General features: G+C 38.8%; 1 protein-coding gene across 1 annotated transcript in view; it reads left to right on the top strand.

The window, feature by feature from the left end:
• The window catches only part of COL12A1 (collagen type XII alpha 1 chain), a 136,896-nt gene that overhangs the window by 15,687 nt on the left and 107,816 nt on the right, over positions 1–13,393 (top strand). The window contains 9 exon segments of the mRNA XM_054024531.1: positions 1,741–1,884; positions 2,468–2,527; positions 4,387–4,650; positions 4,828–4,992; positions 5,443–5,616; positions 6,509–6,799; positions 7,030–7,632; positions 8,973–9,245; positions 12,147–12,419. Of these exon segments, the coding sequence (XP_053880506.1) occupies positions 1,741–1,884; positions 2,468–2,527; positions 4,387–4,650; positions 4,828–4,992; positions 5,443–5,616; positions 6,509–6,799; positions 7,030–7,632; positions 8,973–9,245; positions 12,147–12,419 (2,247 nt within the window).

Here is a 13,393-nt window from a genome sequence, read left to right on the forward strand (position 1 = left end):
CTCATAAAGAGAAGGTGTAAATTTCAGCCCCTGAGGGAAAATAGAAAGTTCCTGGGAGGGTGGGCCTGCACTACCCCTGGCTGCGTGATGCAGGCAGATAGCAAAATCTAGCCTTTGGGTTCTGCCACCTGTTCAGGCCCTTCACTCATGGTTAATCTCTTCAGCAGTTTAGTTTCGTAACAGCCCCTGTCCCAAAACACTTGGCGGCCCAATATTGCAAACTGGGATTTTCAAAGGGCCTAAGGGATTTAGGGACCCAAATCCCATTGAAAGTCATTTGAAAATCCTGGCTGCGAAACCTTATTCATACCAGTGAACTCTTACTCTTGTGAGTAGTCTCACTAAAGTCAGTGATACTTCTTACATCCATAAGGGTCTGCAGGGTTGGGCCCTGGAATCCTGGTGTTAGTGTAGAAAGTTTACCCACTCTTTCATTTCCCTAAGATATACGTAATCTTGCATAGTTCTGAACACTTTCAGCTCCTGTTAACTTAAATGGGAATTGAGAGCACTATGCACTGCTCAGGAAACACTATGCAGGATTAGGTCCAAATGTTCTAGGGTTGGCTAGTGAATATTAATTGATGTTGATTAGATATGCAGAACTTTTTCTTAAACATGTGGCGCATTGTCAGAAATAGTTGCTGAATGACATACATTGACGGTAGATAGGTGGTGGAAGTTCTGCTACTGTTAGGGTGACCAGATGTCCCATTTTTAAAGGGACAGTCCCGTTTTTTTGGGACTTTTTCTTATATAGGTGCCTGTCCTGTTTTTTCACAGTTGCTATCTGGTCACCCTAGCAACTGTTGCTTTTAGCTGTATAGGGGGAAAGGTAATGTCCACTGTTGATAATCTTCTTAATGATGTCTGATTCCTGGAAATCCTGTTTCAGCTGTTATCCCAGTGTAAATCAGGAGTAATTCCTAATGACCTTAGTGTAAAACTGATATGAATTCAGAATCAGATCCAGCCATACTGTTTTTAACCAAAACTGACTCTATAAATGGTGTGTCTCTGAGTCTCCTCTGCCTTGCCCCTTAACAAGTGCAGAGTGAATGTGAAATGCTACTAAGTCCAAATGACAGTATTTCTCATGCTAATTCTCCACACATGTTGGTGGCTACTCACAGTGCAAGGCAGTTGAGAATCAGGCCCAGTGCATGTCCACAGTAGTATTAGAAATACCAATTTGGAAGCATGTCTCTTCTGCCTGATTTTACATATTGGAAAATTGAAAATGATCTTCTATTAAAAATATAATAGCTTAAATAACATAAAAGAACCTTATACCAACCATGTGCTTTTTCTAGGGAAAATAGTGTGCATCTCTCAATGTAAAATATTGGGGCCACATCTCCTTTCATTTTTACCAGTGTAAATCATTTGTAACTCAACTACAATCACTGGAGTTATACCCATGTAAAATGAGGTTAGAATATGATATGAGGTTAGAATCAGACCCACTATATAAACTGATTTTCTGAATGACAGCTAATTTTATTGTACACATGATTGGTTTTAAAATTGACGATTAAATAAAATGCTTTATTGGACGCAGTTCTGTATGTCCTTTGCAACTAGGTGTTTCAGGAAGGCAAACAACTGTTTTAAAATTTTATTTACAGCCTGTGGACAGATAACTCTTTCTACTGTGTTTTCAGATTATGAAAAACTCATAATTATTATGATTGGGTTTAGACCCTTTGTGTTAAATGTGCTTTGTATGTTGTATTGCAGATGGACCTACTAAAGAATTTACCCTTGCACCTAGTGTTACCCATACTATATTGTCAGATCTTACACCTGATACAGAATATGTTGTGACAATAGCTTCATATGATGACAGAGAAGAGAGTCTACCTGTCTTTGGCCAACTTACAAGTAAGTACACATAAAAAGGTTAGACATAGCTGAATAAAGCAACTTAAGTGGCTATTTAATATTTGGGTTATAGGAGCAAATTCTGGGTTGGTGCCAATTGGCCAACAAAACATCATTGCATACCTATAGCCTGGCCATCTGTGGCCCATGAGCAGCTTTTTCCCCATTATGCTTTGTTTCTGGCTTTGCTGCAGATTTCTCATATAATCACAAGCATGTTACTTAACCACAGTTTACCCATCTGTAAGATGGGGATAATATTATTTACCTGATTTACATGGTGTTGCAAAGGTTAATTATTAGTTCTCATAAACACTTCAGGATGGCAGGTGCAGTGTGAGCACAAGGAATTTGTAATTATTTATGTATTGGCCTAACTCTAATGCTGTCAAATCAGTATCCAGGAATTGTACTTGTAAATTGCACATATGCATTCTCATTCTGAGAGAGGCACACTACAAATCTGGTTGACGTATCTCCTTCTCACCTTGTTTTTCTTGACTTTTACAAAATGTAACCTATAGCCAAGTGACAATTTCTTGTTTCCTTTCCACTAATCCTGTTTATGTTGTGGTTTGTTTAGTTCAGACAGGTGTTGCAGTGAGTCCAGAGGACAAGAAGCCCGGCCAGATTCACATAAAAAGTACGTTTTTTGTCTTCCAGCTTATGTGACATTTTAGAGGTAACTAAGGGCTTGATCCAAAGCCCATTTATGTCAGTGCAAAGTCAGGGCTTTGGATCAGATGATAAAGTCAAATTCTGTGCCTATGTTAAAAGCAACAGAGGGTCCTGTGGCACCTTTGAGACTAATAGAAGTACTGGGAGCATAAGCTTTCGTGGGTCAGAACCTCACTTCTTCAGATGCAAGTAATGGAAATCTCCAGAGGCAGGTATATATCAGTGTGGAGATAACAAGGTTAGTTCAATCAGGGAGGGTGAGGTGCTCTGCTAGCAGTTGAGGTGTGAACACCAAGGGAGGAGAAACTGTTTCTGTAGTTGGATAGCCATTCACAGTCTTTGTTTAATCCTGATCTGATGGTGTCAAATTTGCAGATTTACCCTCTGTTGCTTTTTACAGATTCAGACTAACACGGCTACCCCTCTGATACTGTGCCTATGTTGTTTAGCAGTAAGGTTGTACTAATATGTAATCTGGCTGAGTGTGCTGGGCTGACTAAACTCGAGGAGGGTCTGAAAATCTGCTGCCTCTGTATGGGAAAGAGGTGAAAATCTGAGCTGAGAGCCAGGGATTTCATGCAAATAAGCTCATCTCCTCTGAGCAACCCTAAGCACATCTCAGCCCTTTAATAAATGTCTCCCTGCTGAGGACACACAGGGTTGCAGAAAAAACCTGTACTGCTGTTGGGATAAGGGTGGGGGAGGGAGAGAAGAGCACTATCAGAATTAATTCTTCCCCAGCATCAAATCCTTCTACAACATTGTATATTGGGGGGTGTGCACTGCTGCAGGAGCTGTATGTCTCCCTTTGTAACTACTGATCACTGCAGGACAAGGTGCTCTTTGACCCCAGCCTGAGCTCCTGATGGACAGTTTCATTTTGGAGCTCCCAGTTGGAAGGCTTCTGTTGAGGGTGTGCAGCTCCATTCAGGTTCTCCAACCAAAACTTGCCATCAGGAGCTCAGGCTGCACATGCTCAGTGCCTCTCCAATGTCATCCCTTAGTTCCTAGGTAGAGAGAGAGACTGCAACACCACTTTGGGGCAGTGGAAGAGCTGGTGTTACATAGCCACTTCTGAGGCTGGCTTCCTCCTTTAGCACACAAATAGTTCTTTGTGGCTTTGAAGTCTGGTTGGGGTGCATGGCTTTGGTAGGTCCTGTGCTGCAAATGGACCAAAGCCCAGGATTAGGCCCTCAGGGACAAATTCTTCCTACAGATATGCAGATCTCCTTTTGATATCAATGGAAGGTTTGTACATATGCAAAGGCACATTTGGCCGCAAGCAACTTGGTGTTGATTCAAATTAGACCCATTAATAATAGGTCTAATTTATAAAAGTTATAAAAAGTTTAACAGGGTTGTGTGATTTTTGCATAGATGATCAGTGTGTCATACAAAAAAGGAGTCTGTCACTTCCAAAATCACATTTTAACACATTTTACAAATACTATATTTTATTAGAGGTTTAGTAAAGTTATTTTCCACCAAAAGCATTGAATGTTTTGTTCAGTGTTTACTATTTCTGCCCCAGTGCTTATCAGTGTTATTGTAATGAATTTCTCTGTTTCTGGAATATCCTCACAGTAGATATGTCACTAAAGCTAGGTGAACGGTGTCCAACCCAAGTAAGATATTTCAAATAAGGATTCTAATCTGTTTAATTTCTGTTTGGCTTGGCTTCTATTTGTTAGAGTTCTATTGTTCATTTTTAACTGATAGCTTTTGACTATGGTATGGGGTAGTGAAAGTGTTTGGAGATATTGACATGTAAGTGATTTTTCATTGTTCTGTTAAGAGATTTGTGTTGTTTTTAATGTGTTTCAGAATGTTCTGTCAGTGCACTGACAGATTTAGTTTTTCTTGTGGATGGCTCATGGAGTGTTGGGAGAAGTAACTTCAGATATATTTTGGACTTCATGGACACTCTTGTATCGGCTTTTGACATTGGGGAAGAAAAGACACGAATTGGAGTTGTTCAGTACAGTACTGATACAAGAACTGAGTTCAACTTAAATCAGTATTTCAGAAGGAATGATCTTCTTAATGCAATTAGAGGAATACCTTACAAAGGTGGCAATACAATGACAGGTACAGATTTTATAACTTATAAAACATATGATAACATATGAAAGCTAAAAGCAATAGTTGAGGGAAAAACTTCCACCGAAATCTGTTTGTATAGCATTTTATTTTACAGCTGAAATACTATTTAAATCCTAGTTCACTCATACCTAAGAAAACCACAGACCATTTTGTTGTTTTTAGGTGAAGCTATTGATTATCTGATTAGGAATGCATTCACTGAATCTGCTGGAGCAAGAAAAGGCATTCCTAAAGTAGCAATTATCATTACGGATGGAAAATCTCAAGATGAAGTTGAAATTCCTGCAAGAGAGCTTCGCAACATAGGAGTTGAAGTCTTCTCCTTGGGTATATAAGTTATTCATTAATTATTGTTACTATTTAATATTGTGGATAAATTTAATGCTCATTAAAGTGAGGCATTAACATTCTAATAGCACTAGCTTGATTCATGCATTTTACAGGCTAGGGAATACAATGCATGGTACCTGAGACTGGCCCTTTGGTCTCTCCTGAGCAGAGAGTCCCAGCTGTGCCAAACTGTGTGGTAGTTTTGTAACGTGTCCAGAGGGAGACTAGGATATGACCGACAAACTCGGTTTGACATATGACCTCATTAAGTAAAAGTCTACTGCATTAACCCACAGCTTTAATTAAGTTTTAGTAGCCTGGTTGTTAATAATTAAAGAGCTTAACCTGCATCAGCTTTATTCCAAGATGCTTTAAAACTTTAAAAATAGACTTACAAAGATCTAAATGTTTTATACATAATATGATCTCATCTGTCATAACTTTTAGGAATCAAAGCAGCAGATGCAAAAGAACTGAAACTTATGGCATCTCAGCCATCCTTGAAGCATGTTTTTAACGTGGCAAATTTTGATGGAATAGTCGATATACAGAATGAAATAATCTCACAAGTGTGCTCAGGTGTTGATGAACAGCTGGGTGAATTGGTTAGTGGAGAAGAAGGTGAGACCTTTTACAAAAGTTTATTGTTAACTGGAATGTACGGATATGTGTTTTTAATGTGATGGTCCATGCTTATTCTGATAGTTCCATTCATTTTATAATCTGCCATTAGAATATGGAAGACATGTTTCCAGCTGTATAGATTTAAACAGCAGAGGATTAGAACACATGTGATTGACTAGATTTGAAATATCCCACTGAAGTCCATAACTACAAATTGTTATGTTGCCTTTAGAGTTATCAAATCCTAAAAACATAACACTTTAGACTACATGGTGGAAAATGTGTTTAAGGAGAGAATTCACTTTGAAAGACCCACATGTGAAGGGCATGAATCATGCCCTATTGTGTCACTGGTTATGCAGGGCAAGGCAGCTTGGGTTAAGGGGCAGAAGATATGGTTTGGCAACGATCCATGGGTAAAGACTGAAGACTGTTGAAACCAAATTGTGCTCAAGCTGTAGCCTTGCACTTTCTATGCCTCTTCAAGATTCCCAAATCTTCCCCTTCTAGACAATGACAGAGTAGACTGCTCTATTTCTGTGGTTTCCTGTGGGTGCCTTTATTCATTCAAACCTTCTGATATGTTTCCGGGAAATAGATAGGGAAAGTTATATTGCTGGTTTGAATGACAAGGTTTCCATTGTCCTTTTTGAGGCGATATGGAGTATAGCTTTTGTTGTTGACCTTCTGTCTCATTTGGAGTCCCCCACCATTCTGCTGAGTTTATTTACATCTACATTATTTTTATTTTTTTTAAATAACTAGAGAAAATTGGAGCAAATACAACTGTATCTGTCATAAAAGTCGGACATAAAAACAAATCAATTTTGAAAAAAAAATCTGCTTATCATTGTATTTGATCTTTTTGGATTTGTTTTTAATTTTTCAGCTGTGGAGCCTCCTTCAAACCTAGTGGCCACCCAAATCTCATCAAAATCTATTAGAGTGACTTGGGATCCATCTGCTAGCCAAATAACAGGCTACAGAGTGCAATTCTTTCCAATGATAGCAGGCGCCAAACAACATGTGCTGAGTGTTGGTCCTCAAACTACTGCTTTAAATGTAAGAGATCTTTCTCCAGAAACAGAGTACCAGATTAGTATATATGCAATGAAAGGAATGGCAGCCAGTGAGCCAATTACAATAATGGAAAAAACACAGCCAGTCAAAGTTCAAGTGGGTAAGTTATCAATATGGTTCTGATATTGTAGCTCTTTTTTTTACCTCTAAATTTCTCTCTTAATAAAAGACTTTCACTTACTGGAAGACATAGTTTTAGTTAATGGAATTAGTTTAACCAAAGACCATCATCGTTTAGTGTTTATAAGTGATGAGTCAGCTGATTAGAAAAGCTGCAATAGAAGTGCCATGACTATTGGCTTTTATACTTGTAATTTTTTCTCTTTACAGAATGCTCCCGTGGTGTGGATGTAAAAGCTGATATTGTGCTTTTAGTGGATGGCTCCTACAGCATTGGTATCGCCAATTTTGTTAAAGTAAGAGCCTTTTTGGAAGTGTTAGTTAAAAGCTTTGAGATTTCACCTCAAAAAGTACAAATAAGTCTTGTCCAGTACAGCAGGGATCCCTATACGGAGTTTTATTTGAACAGATACAACAAAATTGAAGATATAATTCAGGCTATTAACACCTTCCCCTACAGAGGTGGATCTACAAACACAGGCAAAGCGATGACCTATGTGAGGGAGAAAGTATTTGTTATCAACAGAGGATCAAGACCTAATGTACCAAGGGTCATGATTCTTATTACTGATGGAAAATCGTCAGATGCCTTTAAAGAGCCAGCCATAAAATTGAGGGAATCAGATGTAGAGATATTTGCAGTTGGTGTTAAGGATGCAGTACGTACAGAATTGGAAGCAATTGCTTCACCACCTGCTGAAACCCATGTGTACACAGTGGAAGATTTTGATGCTTTCCAAAGAATATCATTTGAACTTACACAGTCTGTCTGCCTACGAATTGAGCAGGAACTGGCCGCTATAAGGAAGAAAAGTAAGTAATTATCAATAATTAGAGAAATTAAAAAAAAAAAAGCAATGAAAATAGTCTGAGCCAAATTTGATTCTCAGTTACATTTATTTAACCCCCTTATTGTCAATGAAAATGTCCAGGTATAAATGAGGGCACAATCTGTTCATCTGTTTTTACCTAAAGTGATACAATCAAAACATAAAATAACTCCAAATAATTAGCTAAGTGGACTTGATTCTTCACTTCATTACACCATTGGCTTCCATGGAACAATGCCGATTTAAAGTAATTTAAGATTCGACGGATTATTTTAAACTTATTAAAAACACTGGGGAAAAAACAATTATTTTATGAATGGTAAAGAAGAAAATTAACTGGGAAATACGTCCCCCCTGCAAGTGTTTAAGATGACATTGAAGTTGGAGGGCCAGATTTACACTGATGTCAATCTAGAATGACTTCAGTGGAGTTACTTTGCTTTTACACAGGAGTCACAGAGGTTAAAATATGTCCTCAGGAGTAAAAAATTACTTGCCATTGTCACTGTAAATTCTTCTGCGGTTATATTTAAAAGAGTTTAGAAAGTCAACAACTTCACAAATTTCAGGTTAAGAGTGAGAAATCCTTCATGACATTAACCCGCCTCACAGCAGTCAAAAACGTGAAGGAATTTTTCATCCGCTACTACATCCTGTGCTTTACAATTTTTGTATTTAAAAGGGACACTGAAGTTGGATAAGCCCAAAATTTGAAAACCCCAGCCTCTTTAAAAATAAGCCTTTGTTTTAGAATACCGTTGAGATCATGAAACTTTTATGTTGGAGGGCTCAAACACTTAACATCCCTACTGGTAGGCTAGCTAAGCCAACCAAAACTAGCTGAGGACTTCAGGTTTATGTTTGTGCCTCAGGTCATTTCCATTACTCCCCCTTCTGGATCCATTCTTGTAAGAGTGTTGAAATTCTGTTAATTTCATTTGTGTGCTAGTGCTCCAGTAAATTGAGGATGCACTGTTGTCCCTTAGGAAACATGAGAAAGAAAGAACCCAGCTTGATTCTCAGATTCCACCTTAAGTTTTCAGGGCTGGCAGTAACAAATGACAACTTTTTAACTGAACTAGGACACTTGAGGTGGAAAACATTGAGTTGGTACTTCTACTCATTGTCATATTGTTTAAGACAACTCAGAGATCATCATAGAATTTTATGCATTCATGAGTGAGAATGACAAACAAGCATAGATGCATATCAAGAAAATATTTATTGAATCAAAGAAATCAGCTGACTGCAGGAAATGTTTTTGAGTGATTTTAAAGGGGTTTTTAAGTGTTTTATAGTAATGTGTGGCTTTTTTTAAAACAGGTTATTTACCTGCCCGTAATTTGGCCTTTTCTGAGGTAACGTCCAACAGTTTCAAAGTGAATTGGTCTCCAGCTGGATCTGAGGTTTTATCCTATCTTATTAAATATAAAGTAGCTGCTGGTGGAGAAGAATTCCTTGTTTCAGTGCCAGCTTCAAGCACTAGCTCAGTTCTCACCCATTTACTCCCTGAAACTCTTTATTCAGTCAGTGTGATTGCAGAGTATGAAGATGGTGATGGCCCTTCCTTGGATGGGGAAGAAACGACTTTAGAAGGTACTCTTCCTATTATGCTCAGCCAGAAACATGTTATGTATTCAAGTAAGAATCTGTTTTATTGAGAGAACTTGTGTATGTGGAATACCAACCTAATGCTGAGAGATGGCACTGGTATGTGGGATGAGAATGGGAATTACTGTTTCCCAGTGGCTTGACTAAGGGTACATCTACTCTACCCGCCGAATCGGCGGGTAGTGATCGATCTATCGGGGATCGATTTATTGCGTCTAGTGTAGACACGATAAATCGATTCCCAATTGCTCTGCCGTTGACTCCTGTACTCCACCGCAGCGAGAGGTGGTAGCAGAGTCGATGGGGGAGTGGTGGCAGTCGACCCTGCGCCGTGAGGACGTGAGGTAAGTCGACCTAAGATACGTCGACTTCAGCTACGCTATTCTAGTAGCTGAAGTTGCATATCTTAGGTCGATCCCCCCCAGCAGTGGAGACCAGGCCTTTAGGTCTAAAATTTCAATAAAGGACAGCTATTAGATTTAAGGTTGTGTTTTATTTCCCTTAAGTTTGCTGGATACTGTGTTTTCTTGGAGGTTCAGAAGCCGCTTTTCCAATAGAGTATGGTGGTATCAATAAATTAAATAACAAAAAAGTATAACGTGAACACAGACAGGTTAAGGCTCCGATCCAGCAAATTCATTGGGACTACTCACATGCTTAAAGTTAAGCATATACTTAAGTGGTTTGCTGCACCTAGGTCTTTTAATTTGTGTTTATAGAAAAAAAGGTTATATGGATAGAATAAAGAACTCTATTTCCCAGATGGGAACTCCTTAATAGCAAGACTTAATTGGCCTGACAGTATAGATATTAGACTACCATGCAAGTTTTCTGTGAGTACCGTCTGCAAGATCACGCCTATTTTAAGGGGTAACATTACAGTTAATTTATTTTTTTTACCCCTATAGTTAGTTATTCAATTCAATCTAATCTAGCTAGGCTATTAAGCTGTACTCATTACTTTTCATATTCCTAGTTCACCCTATAATCTTCGACCTTTGTATTACAGAAGATTCTGGTGAACTACACAAACAAAGGGAATAGCGTGAAAAGCTATTCTGTTGATGTATTTTCCTTAGTATTGATTAAAATATGTGTTTATTTATAAAATGGCTTGGATTGAGGGAACAGTCCAATTTGGCCCAGATCCTCAAATGAATTTAGACACCTAACGGACTTTGAGATGAATGGGAGTTGAGGATCTGGACTTTCATCCTGTACGTGTTGGTATACATAATCTCACTGTAACTGCACAGGTCATAATGTTTTAGCCACATGCAACTCTCCCTTAGGAAATCATCTGCCTCAAATGGCTGCTTGGCTGATACTATCCACACTTCATAAATCATAGAAATGTAGGTCTGAAATGTGAAGAACTGGGGGAACAGCAGCTTTAACAAAAATTTCAGACATGTCAGAAATACACTCCATATTATGACTGATAGTGCATTTTAAAATGCTCATCATTTTGATCTGATAAAATCCTGCCATTTTTGAGAAGCCACTAATGCCATGTAAATGCCAATAGTTCTGCATGCTGAGTTGCCAGCAGCTTGGGTTGAATAGCTGGTTTCTTGATAGCTGATTTGGGCTTTAGGCAGCTACAGAGTTTAAATCCTATTCTGTATTTATGGTCAATTGAAAAAATAATTTTTTGTTTTTTTAAAGGAAGTGTTTTTTGTTCAACTTTCAAACAGATCTTTAATTGAATAACAACGAACAATATTTCTGGTATAATGATGTTCAAATTATCTTTGTTGAGGAAGTTTACCTTGATGTGGTTAGTGAACACTCAAGAGCAAATGTTGTCCTCAAATGCATGTGAATAAACTCCCACTGACTGCTGGGCAACATATGATATAATTTGGCCCAAGGTATGTGGCAAAGGATTAAATTCTGCCCTGTTCCATCTATCCAATCCAGCTGAATGGTCTCAGCTGAAGCCATCATTTTTGTCAAGGAGCAGGGTATGTTAAAATGCAGGCCTTAGTTTTTTTTATCTTCCAAGATAACAAGCGATTTTCTCTCTTGAGGGGAACAGCCTAATTCATAAACATTTTAAATAGTCAATAAATGAAAAATTCATATCAATGCTGAGAATTTAGCTTATAGAGCTCCAATATTTTCAATATTTTTCCTGATTACTACGTTAGATGGCTTTTCAAAATCTGGTGTGTGCATATGTATAGTCAAGTGCATCTGACACTCATCCGTGACTGGGGATGGCACAGAAGTAAATACCCACAATCAGTGAAATGTGTGCAAAAAAAAATCTTTATTAAGCAACCTGTTATTTTAAGAAACTGCCCGAGAGTATACACAAATGTACTGAGTACAGCTCTACTCTACCTTTATTAGAAGGCTACTTCTGTTAAACAACTAATTTGGCAGATCCTTGAGTGGTTACATAATTCAGCAAACATTGGTGCAGTTTAAGTTGTAGCCTTGGTTCTAAATTTTCAAAAGCAACTCATAATTTTGGTGGCCTGACTTGAGAACCTTAAGAACGGCCATACTGGATCAGAACAATGGTCCATCTATGCCAGTATCCTGTCTTTCGACTGTGGACAGTGCCAGATGCTTCAGAGGGAATGAACAGAACAGGGCAATTTACTGAGTGATTCATCCCGTTTTCTGCTCCCCTTCTGGCAGTCAGAGGTGGTACGCATTAAAGGGGCCTGATTTTCAGAAAGTGCTGTGTACCAGTTCTTTGAAACACCGAGCCCTTATAAGGTGTCTCAGATTGATTATCCAAAATGAGAAGCATAGAAACATAACTATTCCCTTTTTGAAAATGTAGGCCCTGGTCTTGGTAAGTGGGATGAAGTAATGCAGTTGGTTCTCTGAAGGCAAATGTTTGCAAATTATATTTGTGTTTGTTTGCAGTTAAAGGGGCTCCTCGAAACTTAATGATAACAGATGAAACTACTGATAGCTTTAAGGTTGGCTGGATGCCAGCTCCAGGAAATGTTCTGAGGTATAGGGTTGCATACAGGCCAGTGACTGGAAGAGAGAGAAAACAAGTAACTGTCCCAGCAAATGAAAGATCAACTACGCTACTGAACTTGACTCCCGATACAAGATATGAAGTTTATGTTATTCCTGAGTATCAGTCTGGGCCTGGAAATTCATTGAATGGATATGCAAAAACTGAAGAAGGTACGTAATAAATAACAAGCTTGTAGTGGGGCTTGAGAAGAAGGTTGTGCACATTGATATATTTTTTATTTTCAGTATGTGTAACTTGGATGTTCCTTTCTCTTTTTTCTTGTTACAGCAAGATGAATGGGGTGTTTTAGAATCATGCAAGTTTAATTGAGAAACAATTTAAATATAACAACATCCCAAATTCTAATCAAGAGCCTTTGGATTTTGCCTTTTGTAAACATTCTTGAATCTGTAACTCCTAAACGTGTTGATGTGCCTTGGGCAAAATGCCCACATATATGTCAGGCAAAGAAAATAAGACTTCTGAATTGTCTGTTACAAAAACATTTCAATTTGAAAGGTTTAAACTCAAACGAAATATGTATAAGCCTAAAAATTGTTCATGTAATATCATTGTAGGTTACACATCTTTATCTACTGTCAGCAAGTTGCTTATTTAGGGACTAATCCAGCATCCATTAAAATCAGTGATAGTCTTTACATTGAATTCAATAACTGTTGGATTGGGCTCTTAATGTTTATGCAACATTAAAACGTTACAAAAATAAAGATCAAATTTTGATTGCTAAATGGAAACTGGGGGCAGGAGCAGGGGCAGGGGGACACCCTGACATTAGCCCTCTCTTCCCCCCTCCCCCTGCACAGCAAGCAGGAGGCTCTGAGGAGCAGCTCCAAGGCAGAGGGCAGGAGCAGCACATGGCAGTGGGGGGAAGGACAGCTGAACTGCCGGCAATTGGTAGCCTGCTGGGCAGCTGCCGCACAGGGAACTTAGGGGAGCGGGGAGCTGATAGGGGGGCTGCCGGCCCACCCTGGTTCCAAGCCCTCACCAGCTAGCTCCAACAGGCTTGCTCTTCCTGCAAACAGTGGACAAAGCAGGCAGCTGCCAAACGACGTTATAAGGGAGCATTGCGCAAACTTAAATGAGCATGTTCCCTAATTGATCAGCAACGAAACAATGAAATAAC

This window comes from Malaclemys terrapin, chromosome 3, assembly GCF_027887155.1.
Source record: "Malaclemys terrapin pileata isolate rMalTer1 chromosome 3, rMalTer1.hap1, whole genome shotgun sequence".
Classification (NCBI taxonomy): domain Eukaryota; kingdom Metazoa; phylum Chordata; order Testudines; family Emydidae; genus Malaclemys; species Malaclemys terrapin.